Source organism: Metopolophium dirhodum, chromosome 9, assembly GCF_019925205.1.
Source record: "Metopolophium dirhodum isolate CAU chromosome 9, ASM1992520v1, whole genome shotgun sequence".
Classification (NCBI taxonomy): Eukaryota; Metazoa; Arthropoda; class Insecta; order Hemiptera; family Aphididae; genus Metopolophium; species Metopolophium dirhodum.
In genome coordinates, this window is record NC_083568.1 from 2,614,161 (window position 1) to 2,629,166 (window position 15,006).

Here is a 15,006-nt window from a genome sequence, read left to right on the forward strand (position 1 = left end):
ACCCGGGCATGTCAGATACCCATTTAGGGTGCCCACTAAAAAATCTGCCAAAATTACACACACGTAATTACACCTACAGTTTCCTCTCCCACGGTTTAAAAAAACCACCCAACGGCCTAAGTTGCCACGGGTTAATTAAAAATAAAAAAAAAAAAATTAAACTACACATATTAATATTATAGTTATTTTTTTGACGAGTGTTGGTAATGATGATAAGAGTTTATTAGATATTCTCATTTAAATTTTCATCGCCTGTACTCGTAATAATCATATTTTTACGTCATAATAATATAATAGATTTGTTCAAAAAAACCTTGTCAGCACGTTACAAAGTTACTTTTTTAAGTAAAGATCTTTGAATACAACTTAACAAACCTGAATAAATGACCTCAAAATGCCCTAAACTGCTCTAAAATATGAAACAAAAATAAACGACCTTAAAGGGATTCCACACATTTTTTTTTTTAGCAAAATAGACCATATTTATTCCAACGTACTGACTTGAGTTTTACTCAGATATAAATTTTGATAACGTATAAGAATTTATTATAGTCTTTTTTGAATCCTTCGAGTTAAATTTTAAAACTGTATTGAAATGTGGGAAATTACAAGATCTTTTTCAAAATTTAAAGTAAGATTTTTTCGTTTTAAGATTTATAAGTTTAAGATGTGGCTCGAAATAAGAATAAAAATTTATTTAATAACTAAATAAAATATGTATCTACCTATTCAACATTATTATTATCGGTGTAAAACTCAAGTCGGTATATTGGGACTCGTTTAGGTCTAATACTCTAATTTACAACATTTTGCTGTGAAATTATTTCGATTTTAGGTGTTGTATGATAAATGATAATGCATGTGAGAGCGTAAGCATACCTCGCTCTTTGTCAAAGGATTCGAAATAGACCTCATAATAAATTCAAACATGTTTTCAATATTATTGTTGGAGTTCAACTCATCTCAGTACGTTGGAATGTATACAGATGGATTTTTCTGCAAAAAACTGTGGTACCCCTTAAAACAAAAAAATTTATTTCTTTTCTAATTCAATAATACGCGCAAATTAAACGAAAATCGCTTACGGCAGCGCTATCAAGCGGCAAAAAAACGCAGTGTTAAAATTTAGTTTTGGTGTCACAATATCTCAGAGGTAGATGACGCTGATGTTATCTTGGGACCCCCTATCAACTGGATTTAATGGAATTAAAGCACGGTTTAAGATTTTAAACCGTGATCTGGTCACACTGGGTTTTCGTTTTCTTATCAATACGACTATGCACCAGGGCGTACAATATTCAAAACCATATTATATTTATTTTAACGGACAACCGGGACAACCGTCTTTAGTGTCTTTACGTTTCCGATCTACAAGTTACAACTGGTTTTGTAAATCTTTTTTGGATTCCACCGTTCAACTGTTTGCGTGTTTCGTCTGTCGTCCGAAAATAAATCCATTTCGACAGACTTTTTTAGACATTGGACTTTACTATAACTCATAAGTCATAACAGTTGATGTTGATATTTTTCGGACCCGATCAAACAATTGAAAAAAAACCCATTTTTACCTATTGAATTTTTTTTGTTTCCCCATCCTATTAATTGTACCTACTAGTCGACCAACAAAGAAATATTCCTTGCCAGTACGATCCAATTTCGGCTATTTTTTTTTTTGAATCCTTCTATTTTGTGCCCACGCACACATCTTACAAACATTTGAATTGCATTCCAGCTGCCTAACTATCCTGCTACCTGCCTTGGTTCCAGCTATCTAAAGGTGAGTAAATAAAAACAAGATTTTATTATGATACATATTGCTATGAACTATACGACCAAACCATAATTCTAATCTATTGCACAGTTTCCTTACATTTTTTCATTTTTCTTTTTGTTAGTTTTGTTTGGTGTGAACAAAGTACTCAGATTAGTCGGATAACGATTTCTGTTTTTCCACAGCTGAAGGATGTCTCAATTTAGCTATGTAAATGATTTAAAAAGTGCAGTTAGAATGGATGAGCCAATTACCAGCGGTCCAGCTCCACGGTGGATGAAGAAAAGCGTGGAATCGACCTCAAGGTATGTGTATTTTTATGTATTGCATGTGTGTACACTTCAAGAAATGTGTTCCGTATGTTTATGGTTCTACTGTGTTTACCTTGATAGTTCTGCAAATACGTCGAGAAAAACTAATGAACTACTGCCTATCAAGAAGACACCATCAAAAACACCTAATAAATCAAAATCACCAGGTTAGTAAGGTTATTAAATTTATATTTACATCTATGTCACTGGTTATCAAAATTAATTGTATACACAAACTAGGTATTATCAAAAACTACATTTTATTTATAATATTAATTATAATATCAATTTCTATTATATTAATTATCCGTCTATTAAAAATAATTCTCAAAGTTGTTAATATTAGCCATTAAAAATGAGTAAAACCCATTTAAGTAGATTTTTCAAAAGAAATAAATTAAAACCTCGAAAGTTAAATCTCAATATTCCAGAATCATTAATTATTAATAGTTATTCAAATATACCTACTGCCAAACAAGGTAAGGAATAATAATATCGCTTATATTTCATATTGAAATAAAGTAGGTAGGTAGGTATATAATATAATTTGAATGTAATAGATTAATAAATCGCAGTTTTAAATGTGTGCCCTGAATTTTGATGCACATATTAATACAATTATATTAGTTCTATCATTATTCATTTTAATAAACCGAATATACCTGAGAAAATTTGAGCTTGTAAAATAGTGCCCCATAAATAAATGTTGATATTTTTTTTTACAAGATTTTATTGCTTAAACATACTTACAATTTGTACTTTTATGAGAAAATTAATTAATACAGTCACATTTATAGATGTAAATTATTAAATATTTTAACTTAAGAGGATGTTACACCGAAAATTTGTTGTCTCCGTGTTAAAAGTACGTAACAAGACATTTTACGCTCAGCAGATCATGTTTAGCTTTCTTAGTTAAAAAATTTAAATTAATTGACCTCTTATAAACTGTAAAGGTAAGATTATTATCTAGGCAATCTCATAGGCTTTTTATTATATTTAATTTCAAAAAGAGTTATGAGTATTTTAAAATTGTAAATTGTTTGTTTCTTCATCTTAAAATACGAAAAGCTCACTTTAAAGTTAAAATTAAATTAAAAATCGTATGACATTGCCTAGATAATAATCTTACATTTAAATTTTATAAGAAGATTGTAGATGGAAGAGATAGATAATGAATTTTATTCACTCTAATTTTTGAACTACCAAAATTAAACATGATCTGCTGAGCATAAAATGTGCTATGCTACGCACTTGTGAGACGGAGACTACAAATGTCGGTGTAACGTCCTCTTAATAATTTATAACCAACAACATCCAATAAAACTATTTGTTTGAATAGCTTCAAGATCAGCATCAAACACTCCAGCTAAACCTAAAACACCTGGTGGTGACAGATTCATTCCTTCCAGAATGTCTACAAATTTTGACATAAGTCATTTTAAGGTAAATCACAAACGTTTATTAAATATTTAAGATTTTTACCTCAACAAATTATACTTAATTTTGTTTTCATAGATGAACCAAGAAAATGAAAACCTTGACTTAAGTCCGACTCAATCAGACTACAGAAAAGCTATGTCCGAGAATCTTCACGGATGTGACATTAATAATGTCCGTGTTCTTTCCTATCAGAACAAAGCACCAGCTCCTCCAGATGTATAATAATTCATAACTAGTACATAAGCATAAGTGTATACTATATTTTAATTAATAATGATTTTAGGGTTATCAAAACGCCTTAAAAGTGGTTTACAGCCAATCCAAGACTCCCATGAATGTACGGGGAGCTACTCGTTATATACCACACGCACCGGATCGTATTTTGGATGCTCCTGAAATTGTTGATGACTATTGTAAAGTATTCCATTAACTATATACATGTGACTATTTATAACGGTTTTCATTTTTAACAGACCTAAATTTAATTGACTGGAGCTTTTCCAACATATTGGCCGTAGCTTTGGGCACAAGTGTATATCTTTGGAATGCTGACACTGGGGCCATTGACCAACTGTTAGATTTAGAAGGTGCTGACTATGTCACATCTCTGAGCTGGGTACCCAATGGAAACCTATTAGGTGTTGGAACTGCTTTAGGACCTGTACAAGTATGTAGAATGCTTGCTGTCAAACACTAAACTAGTAAAATATTAAACTAGTATTATTATATATCAATTTAGTTATGGGACGCATCTCAGACAAAGCGGCTGCGTATAATGAACAGTCACAGTTCAAGAGTGGGTGCTATGTCATGGAACAGTCATATACTAACTACAGGTTGCAGAAATGGACAACTTGTTCACAACGATGTCAGACAGAGAGAACACATTGTTGGTACAATTCAATCCCACACTCAAGAAGTATGCCCCAACCCTTGTTGAACTTATAATTTGATCTTAATGTTGTGTGACATTTTATCACAAACCTATTTGATTTGATATAGGTTTGTGGTCTTAAATGGTCAACTGACGGTCGTTATTTAGCCAGTGGAGGCAATGACAACCTGCTAAATGTGTACAGTGGATTACCAGGCCAAGCTACTTACCAATCTGAACCAATATACAGTTTCAGGTAACATTGATTTATCTAGAAATTTCAATGTGCAACGGTGTATAATTATCTGTATGTTTACTCCAGCCAACATCAAGCTGCCGTTAAAGCATTAGACTGGTGTCCATGGCAAACCAACGTGCTAGCCAGTGGTGGCGGTACAGCGGATCGAACCATCAGGTTTTGGAATTGCAATAATGGCCAGTGTATCAATTCAGTCAATGCCAACTCGCAGGTGTGTGCTATTCTGTGGTCAAAAACATACAGAGAATTGGTTTCGGCGCATGGTTTTGCAAACAACCAACTCACAATTTGGAAGTACCCTTCACTGACAAAGGTAAGTTACTTGACAACATAGCACGTAATATTCATTAGTTCACCATTGGATATTTAATATTTTAATTTTATCTTTAAGGTTGCTGAACTCACTGGACACACAAATCGTATTTTGAATTTGGCCATGTCACCAGATGGTTCAACGGTACTCTCAGCTGGAGCAGATGAGACCCTGCGAATGTGGAAGTGCTTTTTGCCAGATCCAAATAAGAAGAAAGAACATGAGAAGCGCTCTTCTAGACCTACTATGTTGGGACCAGGCCTAAGATAAATATCTTATATTTGTTATTTTATGTTCTTTGTCAATTAAACTTATATACAATATTTGTGTTAACTTTTTACTTGCGTAATTTTACCTTTTCGATTTTATTTATACAAGACTCAAGTCATACTTTTACTTACATAATGTACATACTTAAATATATTTTTTTTATAATTACTTTTTCCATTGTATTATTTTCTATGTCAATGTATTTTCTTGAACAAGTAATTTCATGTTATCTTAAGACCAAATGTATTTAGAATAAGTGCTTAAATTGACTACAAAAATTAATACACTAATACATTTTATATAATGACTTTAATTACTTATATTATAATAATAAACAAGTCTTTGGCTACTTTATGTTTACGTGTGAAATAATATAATATAATAACATCATAATTATATTAAGCTTATTGACCTATTAGTTAACATAAAGGAATAACAAATTAAAAAGAAATAGAAATAGAAGTTAAGTTACAAACAAAAGAACATTGAATAATAATAAATAATAAAAAAAAAGTAATAATTCGGTTGGTTTGTAATGAGCCGTAAACACGTAATTTATACTATTTAGTATTTATGACTTAACTATTATTCAAATCTGAACAATATTACAACCCGATATTTAAGACTAACGCCCTACGGCTGTACATCCAACACAACCATTTATTTTGTGCCTCAGCAAGATAAATTGTACAAAAAGAATTCCCAACACAAACAAACCCTACAACTACGTGCACTTAGAGATGAGATATGGAAACCTGACTAGTATATTTTGTTTAAATAAAAACTGTACTTGGACAATTTTTACCATTAAAGATGATTTGAGTTTATAAAAATGACTAGACATATTAAACGCGTGTGTTGAAATTACAAAACGTCACGTACAAAAAGGTTATAGAGGTAATAATGCAATATCAAATTTTGAATTGACTCATCTCCAAGTTAACAAATCAGACTACACTGTAAGTTGTAAACTAAGATATGAAAAAATAGTGAAAAACCAAAACATAAATGTAAAAAAAAAACTTACAATGCTAATATCAATAAATTACTAGTAAATGTTAAACAAAAATAGCCATCAGTCAGATAGCATCGGAATTGTTAAATTTCATATCAAAGACGGCGAGGTTTTAGATTAGACAGCAGCCAATGTTTTATTTATTCAATTCAATCAAAATTGAAGGACTGTACAAGGGCAATCTGACTAATGGCTAAATAGTAAATATTATGTTACAATAAATAATAATTGTTATTTGTTATTACATAGATTCATGTAATATTATAGCCTACAAGTAATTAACAATAAACACAACAAATAGAATAATAGTACGATAATGTTAACTTACATTTAATTTGACTAAAATACAATAATATGTATTGTTTTTATTTTTTATTTTTTTAATATTTTTATCATTTTAAAATTACCCTGCCGTAATTTACGTGTATATAATTATAGAGGCTCGATAGGATGAGCCGTTATAATATATTAAGCTCCTCGTTTAAGGCACTGTTAACAGTAATTTTATACTTAGGAAACATATTTTATAAACTTAACTTATTATTAATAATAGTTTTTAAAAAAAATGGTAGTAAAAAATAGATCGGAAAAAAAGATAAAGATCCACACTTTAAAAAACTAACAGTGTTTAAGTCCTTAAATCTACAAATGTGGGTAAAATAAGTTGCACATCGTTGCACAGTATTTTCAAAAATAATTATTAAAGGGAGGAAAAAAATTAAATAATAATAATAACCATGAAAACACCAGTTACATCGAATTATAATTTGATGAACGGTCAATTTGTGTTTGGAGGCTGTGGATCATTGACATGAGTTTGGCATTTTCGATGAAAAGTTCTTTGACAATCATATCAGCGCTCATGAGTTGTTTGTTCTGAAAAAAAGTATCAATATCAATAGGTAGTAGGTACTGAATTATTTATAAATATGTCTATTATTTTGATAAACAATATATAAAATATGAGGCAACACTAACTTGTTCATTTCTCATTTTAATTTGTTCTTCGAGTTTATCTTGCGATGATCGCAATAACTTGTGTACCATATCAATTTTTGACTGATGCTCATTCCATATAGCTAAAATTAGAACAATAAAAAAAAAACAATTACATTATTGAATAATCAATAAGGCAATATAAATTATTAAGCAAATACATTTTTATGGAATAATCAACAATATATTTCCAGCACCAAAATCTAGTAGAATACAAATTATAATTCGCTTAAACTTTTTGAGAAGTTATTTCAATTCATCATTGTGATCATAAGATTCATAGTCGAATTCTTTACTTCACTATTGAATGTTTTTCTCTCTAAGATACTTTTTTCAAGATAAGTATTCTATTATTCACTTTTATATAGTAAATTTCATGAAATAATATTACAAAAAATTGTTTGAGACACTAAAATATTTTACCCATTTAAAGTAATCAGTTATAATAATTAATCAAGGTAAAAAAAAATTATTTATGACACTTAAAATAAAATCTAGACATTATCAAACATTTGGAAGCCACTACTATGTGTATTTACTGAACTACTCATTATAGCATTACGATAAAATAATTGTTTTACTAACCGTTGGTCAACTTTTGGTGTCGGGCTTGTTCATCATGGAGCCTTTGTTCTAGTTCTTTGCACCTCCTGGCATCTATAGACACCTGATTGGCTTGATTAATTTCCTTTTGCATAAAGAACTCTTTATGGGTATTCTGAAAACAATATTGGATTATTTTACACTTAAAATCATTTAAATTATTCTCATCTATCAACAGTTTTGCTTAACTTGAGTAGTACCTCAAGTCATACAAAAAATTAAGCTTTATTTTATGAATTTATGCTATGCTAATATTTTAAAAATAATGACACCAAAGCTTTTTATTTTTTATTGATTGAATAAAATGTATATTATTTGATTGGCATGCATATTTTTTTTCAGAAACTTAAATAACTTAATTTTTGGCAGCCGTTAACTACTTCATCAATGCGATATAAAATTATTTCTGTTGACAATGGGACAAGCGTATATTACATAATATGTGTAATACTTAGATTATGATCAAATTCAATACAGACCAAAAACTAAAGGATCTTAGTACTAAACATTAACTGTTGTTACTTACTGAAAGAACATTAAGATATTCTTGTAATTGCAAAATTTCATTTTTAAGTGCGCTCCTACGTTGCAATAGACTTCGACATTCCATTCCTAATTTTTCACGATTTTTTTTTAAGTCGAACTGCTTGTTTTTCAATTCACCATTTTTCTAATTATTAAAATAATAAAATATAATAATCATAAATTGGAAAACATAATATTATATTATGTCATAGAAAAAACATACTTTTAAATTTTCGAGGCATTTCTCACATTCTTCTTTGAATTGACAGTTAGCTACTTCGCGGTCAACTTTTTCAGCTGGAGTTACAATTTGAGATTTAAATCTTTCATTCTCAATTTTAAGCTTTTCCATTTCTTTTTCGATTTGTACACAGTAACTGGAAAATTCTTGTTGAATGCAATTTATCTGTGGAAATAATAAAAATAGTAATATTTTGAAAGAAACATTTTGAAAAAATAATTACTTGTTCTTCAAGTTCGGCATTTTCATCGATTGAAGGTAATTTATTATCAGTGGTTTCTTCCAACATATCACTGTACTCTTTAATCTTGACTTCTAGATTATTCAATTTTTCTTCACTAACTTTTTTCTCCTATACAAACATTTAATTCTAATTTTTTTAAAAGAATAAATACAAATTAACAATTATTTCACCCATAGCTTACAGGGAAAAAATGATTTTACAATCAAATACATTTGCAACAATTAAAACAATTCAAATTAAAAAATACTAACCAATTCGTTTAGTTTACGCTCTTCTTCTAATTTTAGTGACCAATATTCTTCACACTCAAAGTATTCATTGCGCAGTGCATCTATACCACGTTCTAATTCAGTACCTTCATCTTTCAACCGTTTAGCCTCGTCCAGTGCTTTGTCTGCTACTTCACATAATTGATTGTACCTAGATTCCCAGTATTTTTCAATCTTTTCACACTTGTCACGCAGCTCCTGATTTTCTGATTTAGACTGATTGTACATTTGTTTCAATTTTTCAACACTGCCATTTGTCACTTCTATTAAAGTAGAATCCATAAATTCCGTTTCTGTTGAATTTTCAAATTGCTTATTCAATGACCTCCTAGTTGGATATTTATTTAAAGGTGAAGAAGTCATAAGACTATCTGGAGATTCATGCATAGATTCTGGTGACTCTTTTTGTTCAACCAGTTGTGAATGATCCGATTTTTGTCTTTGTTTCATATGTTCCAAATAATCAATTAATTCGTCTAAATGACATGATTCAATTTGTGATTGAGAAGATAAAGTGGTTTTTATATTATTTACAAGCATTAATGATGTCTGAGGGGATTTGTGGTATGATTTTTGTGAATTTTCAACCTGTCAAACAAAATCAAAATAATTAATGAAAAAAATGAAAATTTTTTTAGTTTACTACATGTTTCACTTACTTTATTCCATGTATCAAAGTCAGACTCAATTGTATATGTTTCAAATGTATTTGTACAATCACTACCGCCTTCCTCAATAGAAAAATCAGTAGTAAATTCTTTCACTTTGCCAAAGCAGTTAGGACTATTTTTTTCCGCCAAGAAATTCCTGACATTACTATCAAATGACCTATCATTACCCACATTTTCTATCCTAAAAAAAAACCACAAAACCAATATAAACAAATGCTACATTTTATAACAGTTAAATCGTAGTAGTATTACAACACATACATTTTAGTAGCTTCAAGCTCTATAACAAGTTCATCGTTTTGGTCTCTAAGGCATTTATTTTCATTTTTCAAACCATCAATTTTTTGCACGAGATCAATAATTTGTTCATTATTAGATTCCAGTTCTAGTTCCTAAAGTTCAATCAAATACATTGACACATTAACTTAAAATCTAGATAATTTTTTTTAAGAATACTCTTGATAAATATTGGTACCTAGTAAGATTTAGATAAGAATTAGTTTTAATATACTTCAGATTTATTTAAATTATGTATTAGAAGTTAACCACTGTGTTTTCACATTTTTCTGTAAAGCTAACAAGGGAAAATGATAAAATATGGGGGTCAGTCTTAAATACTTAATACTAGGCTTCTTCAACGATATACTTTTGAATATCGATATCGTTTTAAATTGTGCGATATCGAAAAAAAAAATTTAGGTATCGATATATTGATATTCCAATATCTCTATGACTATCATAAATGTCAATACTCAAATACTCAATTGATTAGGTACTAGGTAGTAACTAGTGGGTATTATATTAACAATAAAATGTTTTGAAATATATTATTCAAGAGCTTTGGCATTAAAATCAGTTTAGCTTGCTGTACATCGATTATGAATATATTTCGATTATTGATATATTACGATTATCGATACCTAAATTTCTGAAAAAAAGTTCAAGATATCGATATCATTGAAGAAGCCTACTTAATACCTTGCTTAATACAGTAAATGATATTTACCTTAAGTTTTAATTGTGGAATTTCTTGAACTTGAACTTCTAATGAAACATTTTTTTGTTTTAATTCAGCTAATTGTTCATTTAATGCACTATTTTCACTTTCTAATAAACTCAGTTGCTAAAAATATTGTATGCATTTAAGTTAATATTACATAAAACTACCAATTAAAATTGTCAATATCAAACATACTTTTTTGTTGTTTAAAAGTTCAGATTGTAATTCGTTTTCATAATTTTGTACTTGTTGTAATTTATCATTGAGCAAAATATTTTGGTTAAGTAATTGATCTTTTTCTGAACCCCATTGATCAATGAGTGTTTTTCGTTCTTCGTGATGTTTATGTTCCAGAGCACTAAATAATATACATTTTCTCGATTAGAATATTTGTTTATTATATTTTATTTAATGACTTTAAATTATACTCTTACGCAATTTTGTTTGCTGAAGATTTTTCTAATCGCATATGATTTTCATCAACTTCTTGCGCAAGCATTACTGCTCTATTGTTGGCAGTATCAACATCATACTTTAATTTATCCCTTTCGCAATTCATTTGCTCAATAATCATTCTGAAAATAAATTGTATTATTAGAGTTAATTAGTATAAAAAAGTTTTATGATGTCCTTACTTGAGCCATTTAACTTGATATTCATTCAACGAACTTATAGCTTTTAGCAATACAAATGGTGTATTAATCGAATCATATTCTGTTAATGAAGAATCAACAAAATTATTTCGAACTTTATGGAGTTGATTGCTGACAGTTGTTACCAGATCAGGTATATAAACAGAATCCAGGGATGTATCAATTCCTAGTTCTTGTAACAAGTTAACAGACTCTGGTATACCACAGCTTTCCCATAACTCAATAATAGTGTTTATACTCACCATCCTAAAAAAAAACATACACGTCAAAATCAATTTTATTGAATATTTAAATGTAATAGATTTATGAACACACTTACATTGTGTTTGGTAAATTATCTTCTCTGTGATAATATGATGTAGAAGAGACTCCTGAGGTTGAAGTTTCAGAATTTGGCGAGACAGACCGGTAATCTAGACTACTGATTAATTCAAGAACTTCCTTAATTGGTATTCTGTCATTAGAATATTTATCGTTTATCTTCTCAAATAATTTTTCATTGCAATCAAAATGTTGGATTACATCAAATAGTTGAGTTTTTGATATAAGTCCACTAGAAGTAATGCCCATGTGTTCACAGGCCAAACTTAAATTATGTTTGTCCATTATTAATCGTTCTTTTAACAAATCTAATAACAAGTATTTTTTTAGTGGGATTAATACAATTACTACCTGGGTGAAAGTTGTTTTCTTGACAACTACTTACCATGTTTGTCATCACATTGTGATAATATGTCTTTATTCTGTGTTTCCTCATCCGATTTCAACTCTGAATTTATCTGTAAATTGATAAATTATTATGTACCTATAGACTTATTAAATAAACATTTAACTAACATGAATATATTCTAGTTTTCGAGGAGATAATGGTATGCTGTTGTTTAAATCTTGAATTATATCTGATTGGTTTAATATAAAACTATCTTCTCGAGGCTTTGTTCGGCGTCCATATTTTTTTTCACCAAAAACATACTTAGGTGATATTTCTCTAACTGAAACATGAGAAAAAAATACTGGACTATTAAAGAACTATGTAAAATTAAATGTAAATGAGATAGGTAATGATTTGTCTAATAAGGTCGCACTAAGCTATGTTAACGTCCTTCACAATCAGATTGGAATTGAAAAACCTTTCACTATTGTTATGCTATAAACATAATTTATGATAAATGGTTTTTAATATTGATCTTTATATTATTTATTATTTTTTCATATAGTAATATGTGTTCAATATGGTATTGTTATCACTAAGGTATCAAAAAAATACACTAACTAAACTCTATAGGATAAAATTGTAAGATTTTAGTAATTTCAAATCTGAGTACCCAACTACCCAGACATTTAACATTTTTAAACACTTTCATGTTTTTGTGATACATTAAAATACATTTTCCCTTAATTTGCAACGGTATAATATTTAAGGTATTAGAAATGGTAGCTATAATATGGTAGGTTAAATCATTTCTCAAAAATAAAGAGTGTTGCATTATACTCGTTGTTAAATATTAGTTTATTACAAATGGTTTATTCACTCTACAAAATGAAATTAGTGGATGCAAGAACAGCTAATATATAGTATATGTTTTAATGTTCACTAAAAATGTCCAACATGAAGTTTGTCTATATTAATAGGTAATATATCCAACAAACATGTTTGAATATGTCACTAATGTATGTAGTAAAATATTATTAATAATATGTATTACCTAATATTATTATACTATTTTTTATACCTATTATCATACATGAAATTTTAAATATTAATGTAAATGATTTGATAGTAAAAATAAATAGATATTACTAAAATATTTAAGTACTCATAAGTTAATAACTTAAATATGTTTACAAATTAGGTAAACCTAATATGTAGGTACAAATAAGTTATCTAATAATATAATAAAGATTTATATTTATTAAATTGTGTATTAATAACTTAGATAGGTATACAATAGTAGATTATAAATATTAAATAAAAAAATATATAATAATATGCATTCATATTAATTTTATCTACCTTTGTCCTATTTACTTTAGTTCAATTGTGTACCACAACAGTTAATAAAAACTGATACAATAAGGTTTAACTAACTTACAAACAAATTTAAATAAAAAGTTGTGTACAATTTTTAATTTTGTTTTTAAATGATCTAACAACATATATAAAACGGATTCTAAGAATTAACTGGCATACAAATAATACACTTTATTGTTAATTTGAATAGTAGGGTATTTATAAAATGTATTAACATTAAGTATATATTGTACAATATATACTCAATGGTAATAATTACTAAATATCTTTGTAATTACTAATTAGTTATAATATAGATATGTATTATAGGTAAGTAGTAGGACATTAGGTACAATAATGTTAAAATTACTAAACCTATTAATGTTATTTTATTCACACAATACAAATACATGTCAATAATAATGTATGATAATAAAAAAATATAATAGGCTTATCTGTATAAAGTATATATAATAATAGATAGGCAAAGTGAAAGGAATGTAGAAAACAAGGTCAAACATACCTACCAGAAGACTTACAAAAACACAACATTTGACAATAATTTCTTAAAACATGTACACAACATATTGTTAAAGAAAAATAATTTAGTGTTCATATGTATGTAAAAAATATAATAAAAATGTGTTCTTACCTGGAGAGATGTCTCTAGAATAAGTTTCATCTTTTGAGCCATTATTGGCCAAATAAACAAGAGCATCACGGAATTGTTCAAATGAAACATTAGAGTTCTGATCCAAGAATGACCATAATTGTTTACGTTGGCTAAAATCCAACTGTAATGTTTCACAAAGAGCGTTCACCCCCTTATGATCCAATTCATCATTTTCATCACTATCAAAACTTTTGAATATGTTATACAATTCTTTTTCATACGGTTCTTCCATAATTGTGTGTACAAATCATCACCAGTACTGTAAAAACAACAAGACAATAAGTAAATATTTATTGTTAATATCGACAGTCAATAACATAGGTATTATTTACACAACACGAATAACAAGATTTTAGTACAATTGTACTTATTGATTGATGATAGGTAGGTACTGCACAAAAATTAATCTAGACTACCAACCCATATTTATAAATTGGAGAACGAATCATAACTAAAAAATTGGAAGTGTTTTGTCATCACGGTGTTGGATAATGAACATATTGAAGCTTAATAATTTAGTGGTTTTCACGGGCAACAGCCACAATATGTCAACAAAATTAATTGATACTTGATAGAGGAATCCTTTTAAATTAATAATACTAATACAAAGTCCACTCACCAATTAATTGGAGACGTGATACGTTGCCACTTGATACCCGGTGTTACGATGTAAAACGAATATTAATTGCTTTTACACTAATCGAATACGGGCCGGAAAACATATTTTCTATTTTCGACGACGACGACGACTATTATTATTATAATTTATAATGATCACACGAAGATACGAAATACCAATCGGAAATTACTTTTATCAGTCCTTCTGGTACTGTGGTATGGGTGGTATGAGTAATGTTATCACTG

At 28.6% G+C, this 15,006-nt stretch overlaps 2 protein-coding genes across 4 annotated transcripts; one reads left to right on the forward strand and one right to left on the reverse strand.

The window, feature by feature from the left end:
- Positions 1-1,334: 1,334 nt before the first annotated feature.
- Positions 1,335-5,601, forward strand: LOC132953008 (cell division cycle protein 20 homolog). 2 transcript variants are annotated; one of them, XM_061025546.1, is made up of 11 exons: positions 1,335-1,777; positions 1,896-2,076; positions 2,164-2,249; positions 3,425-3,528; positions 3,601-3,741; positions 3,809-3,938; positions 3,999-4,192; positions 4,265-4,444; positions 4,528-4,655; positions 4,722-4,971; positions 5,050-5,601. In XM_061025546.1, exons 2-11 carry the CDS (start codon positions 1,964-1,966, stop codon positions 5,239-5,241), a joined length of 1,518 nt encoding a protein of 505 aa, XP_060881529.1. In that variant the 5' UTR covers positions 1,335-1,777; positions 1,896-1,963; the 3' UTR covers positions 5,242-5,601. The 2 variants fall into 2 exon arrangements, with proteins under 2 accessions (XP_060881529.1, XP_060881530.1); XM_061025547.1 differs by having other exon boundaries at positions 1,957-2,076.
- LOC132953007 (blastoderm-specific protein 25D) lies at positions 5,532-14,919 on the reverse strand. Of its 2 annotated transcripts, none has more exons than XM_061025544.1 (18): positions 14,762-14,919; positions 14,122-14,401; positions 12,296-12,450; positions 12,165-12,237; positions 11,778-12,087; positions 11,441-11,704; positions 11,240-11,380; positions 11,001-11,163; positions 10,812-10,928; positions 10,067-10,197; positions 9,794-9,986; positions 9,117-9,722; positions 8,845-8,973; positions 8,604-8,786; positions 8,382-8,525; positions 7,838-7,970; positions 7,235-7,335; positions 5,532-7,132 (listed from the first exon to the last, which is right to left on the reverse strand). In XM_061025544.1, the coding sequence occupies exons 2-18, from the start codon at positions 14,372-14,374 to the stop codon at positions 7,007-7,009; spliced, it is 3,222 nt and encodes a 1,073-aa protein (XP_060881527.1). In that variant the 5' UTR covers positions 14,375-14,401; positions 14,762-14,919; the 3' UTR covers positions 5,532-7,006. The 2 variants fall into 2 exon arrangements, with proteins under 2 accessions (XP_060881527.1, XP_060881528.1); XM_061025545.1 differs by lacking the exon at positions 14,762-14,919 and adding an exon at positions 14,563-14,579.
- Positions 14,920-15,006: the final 87 nt, after the last annotated feature.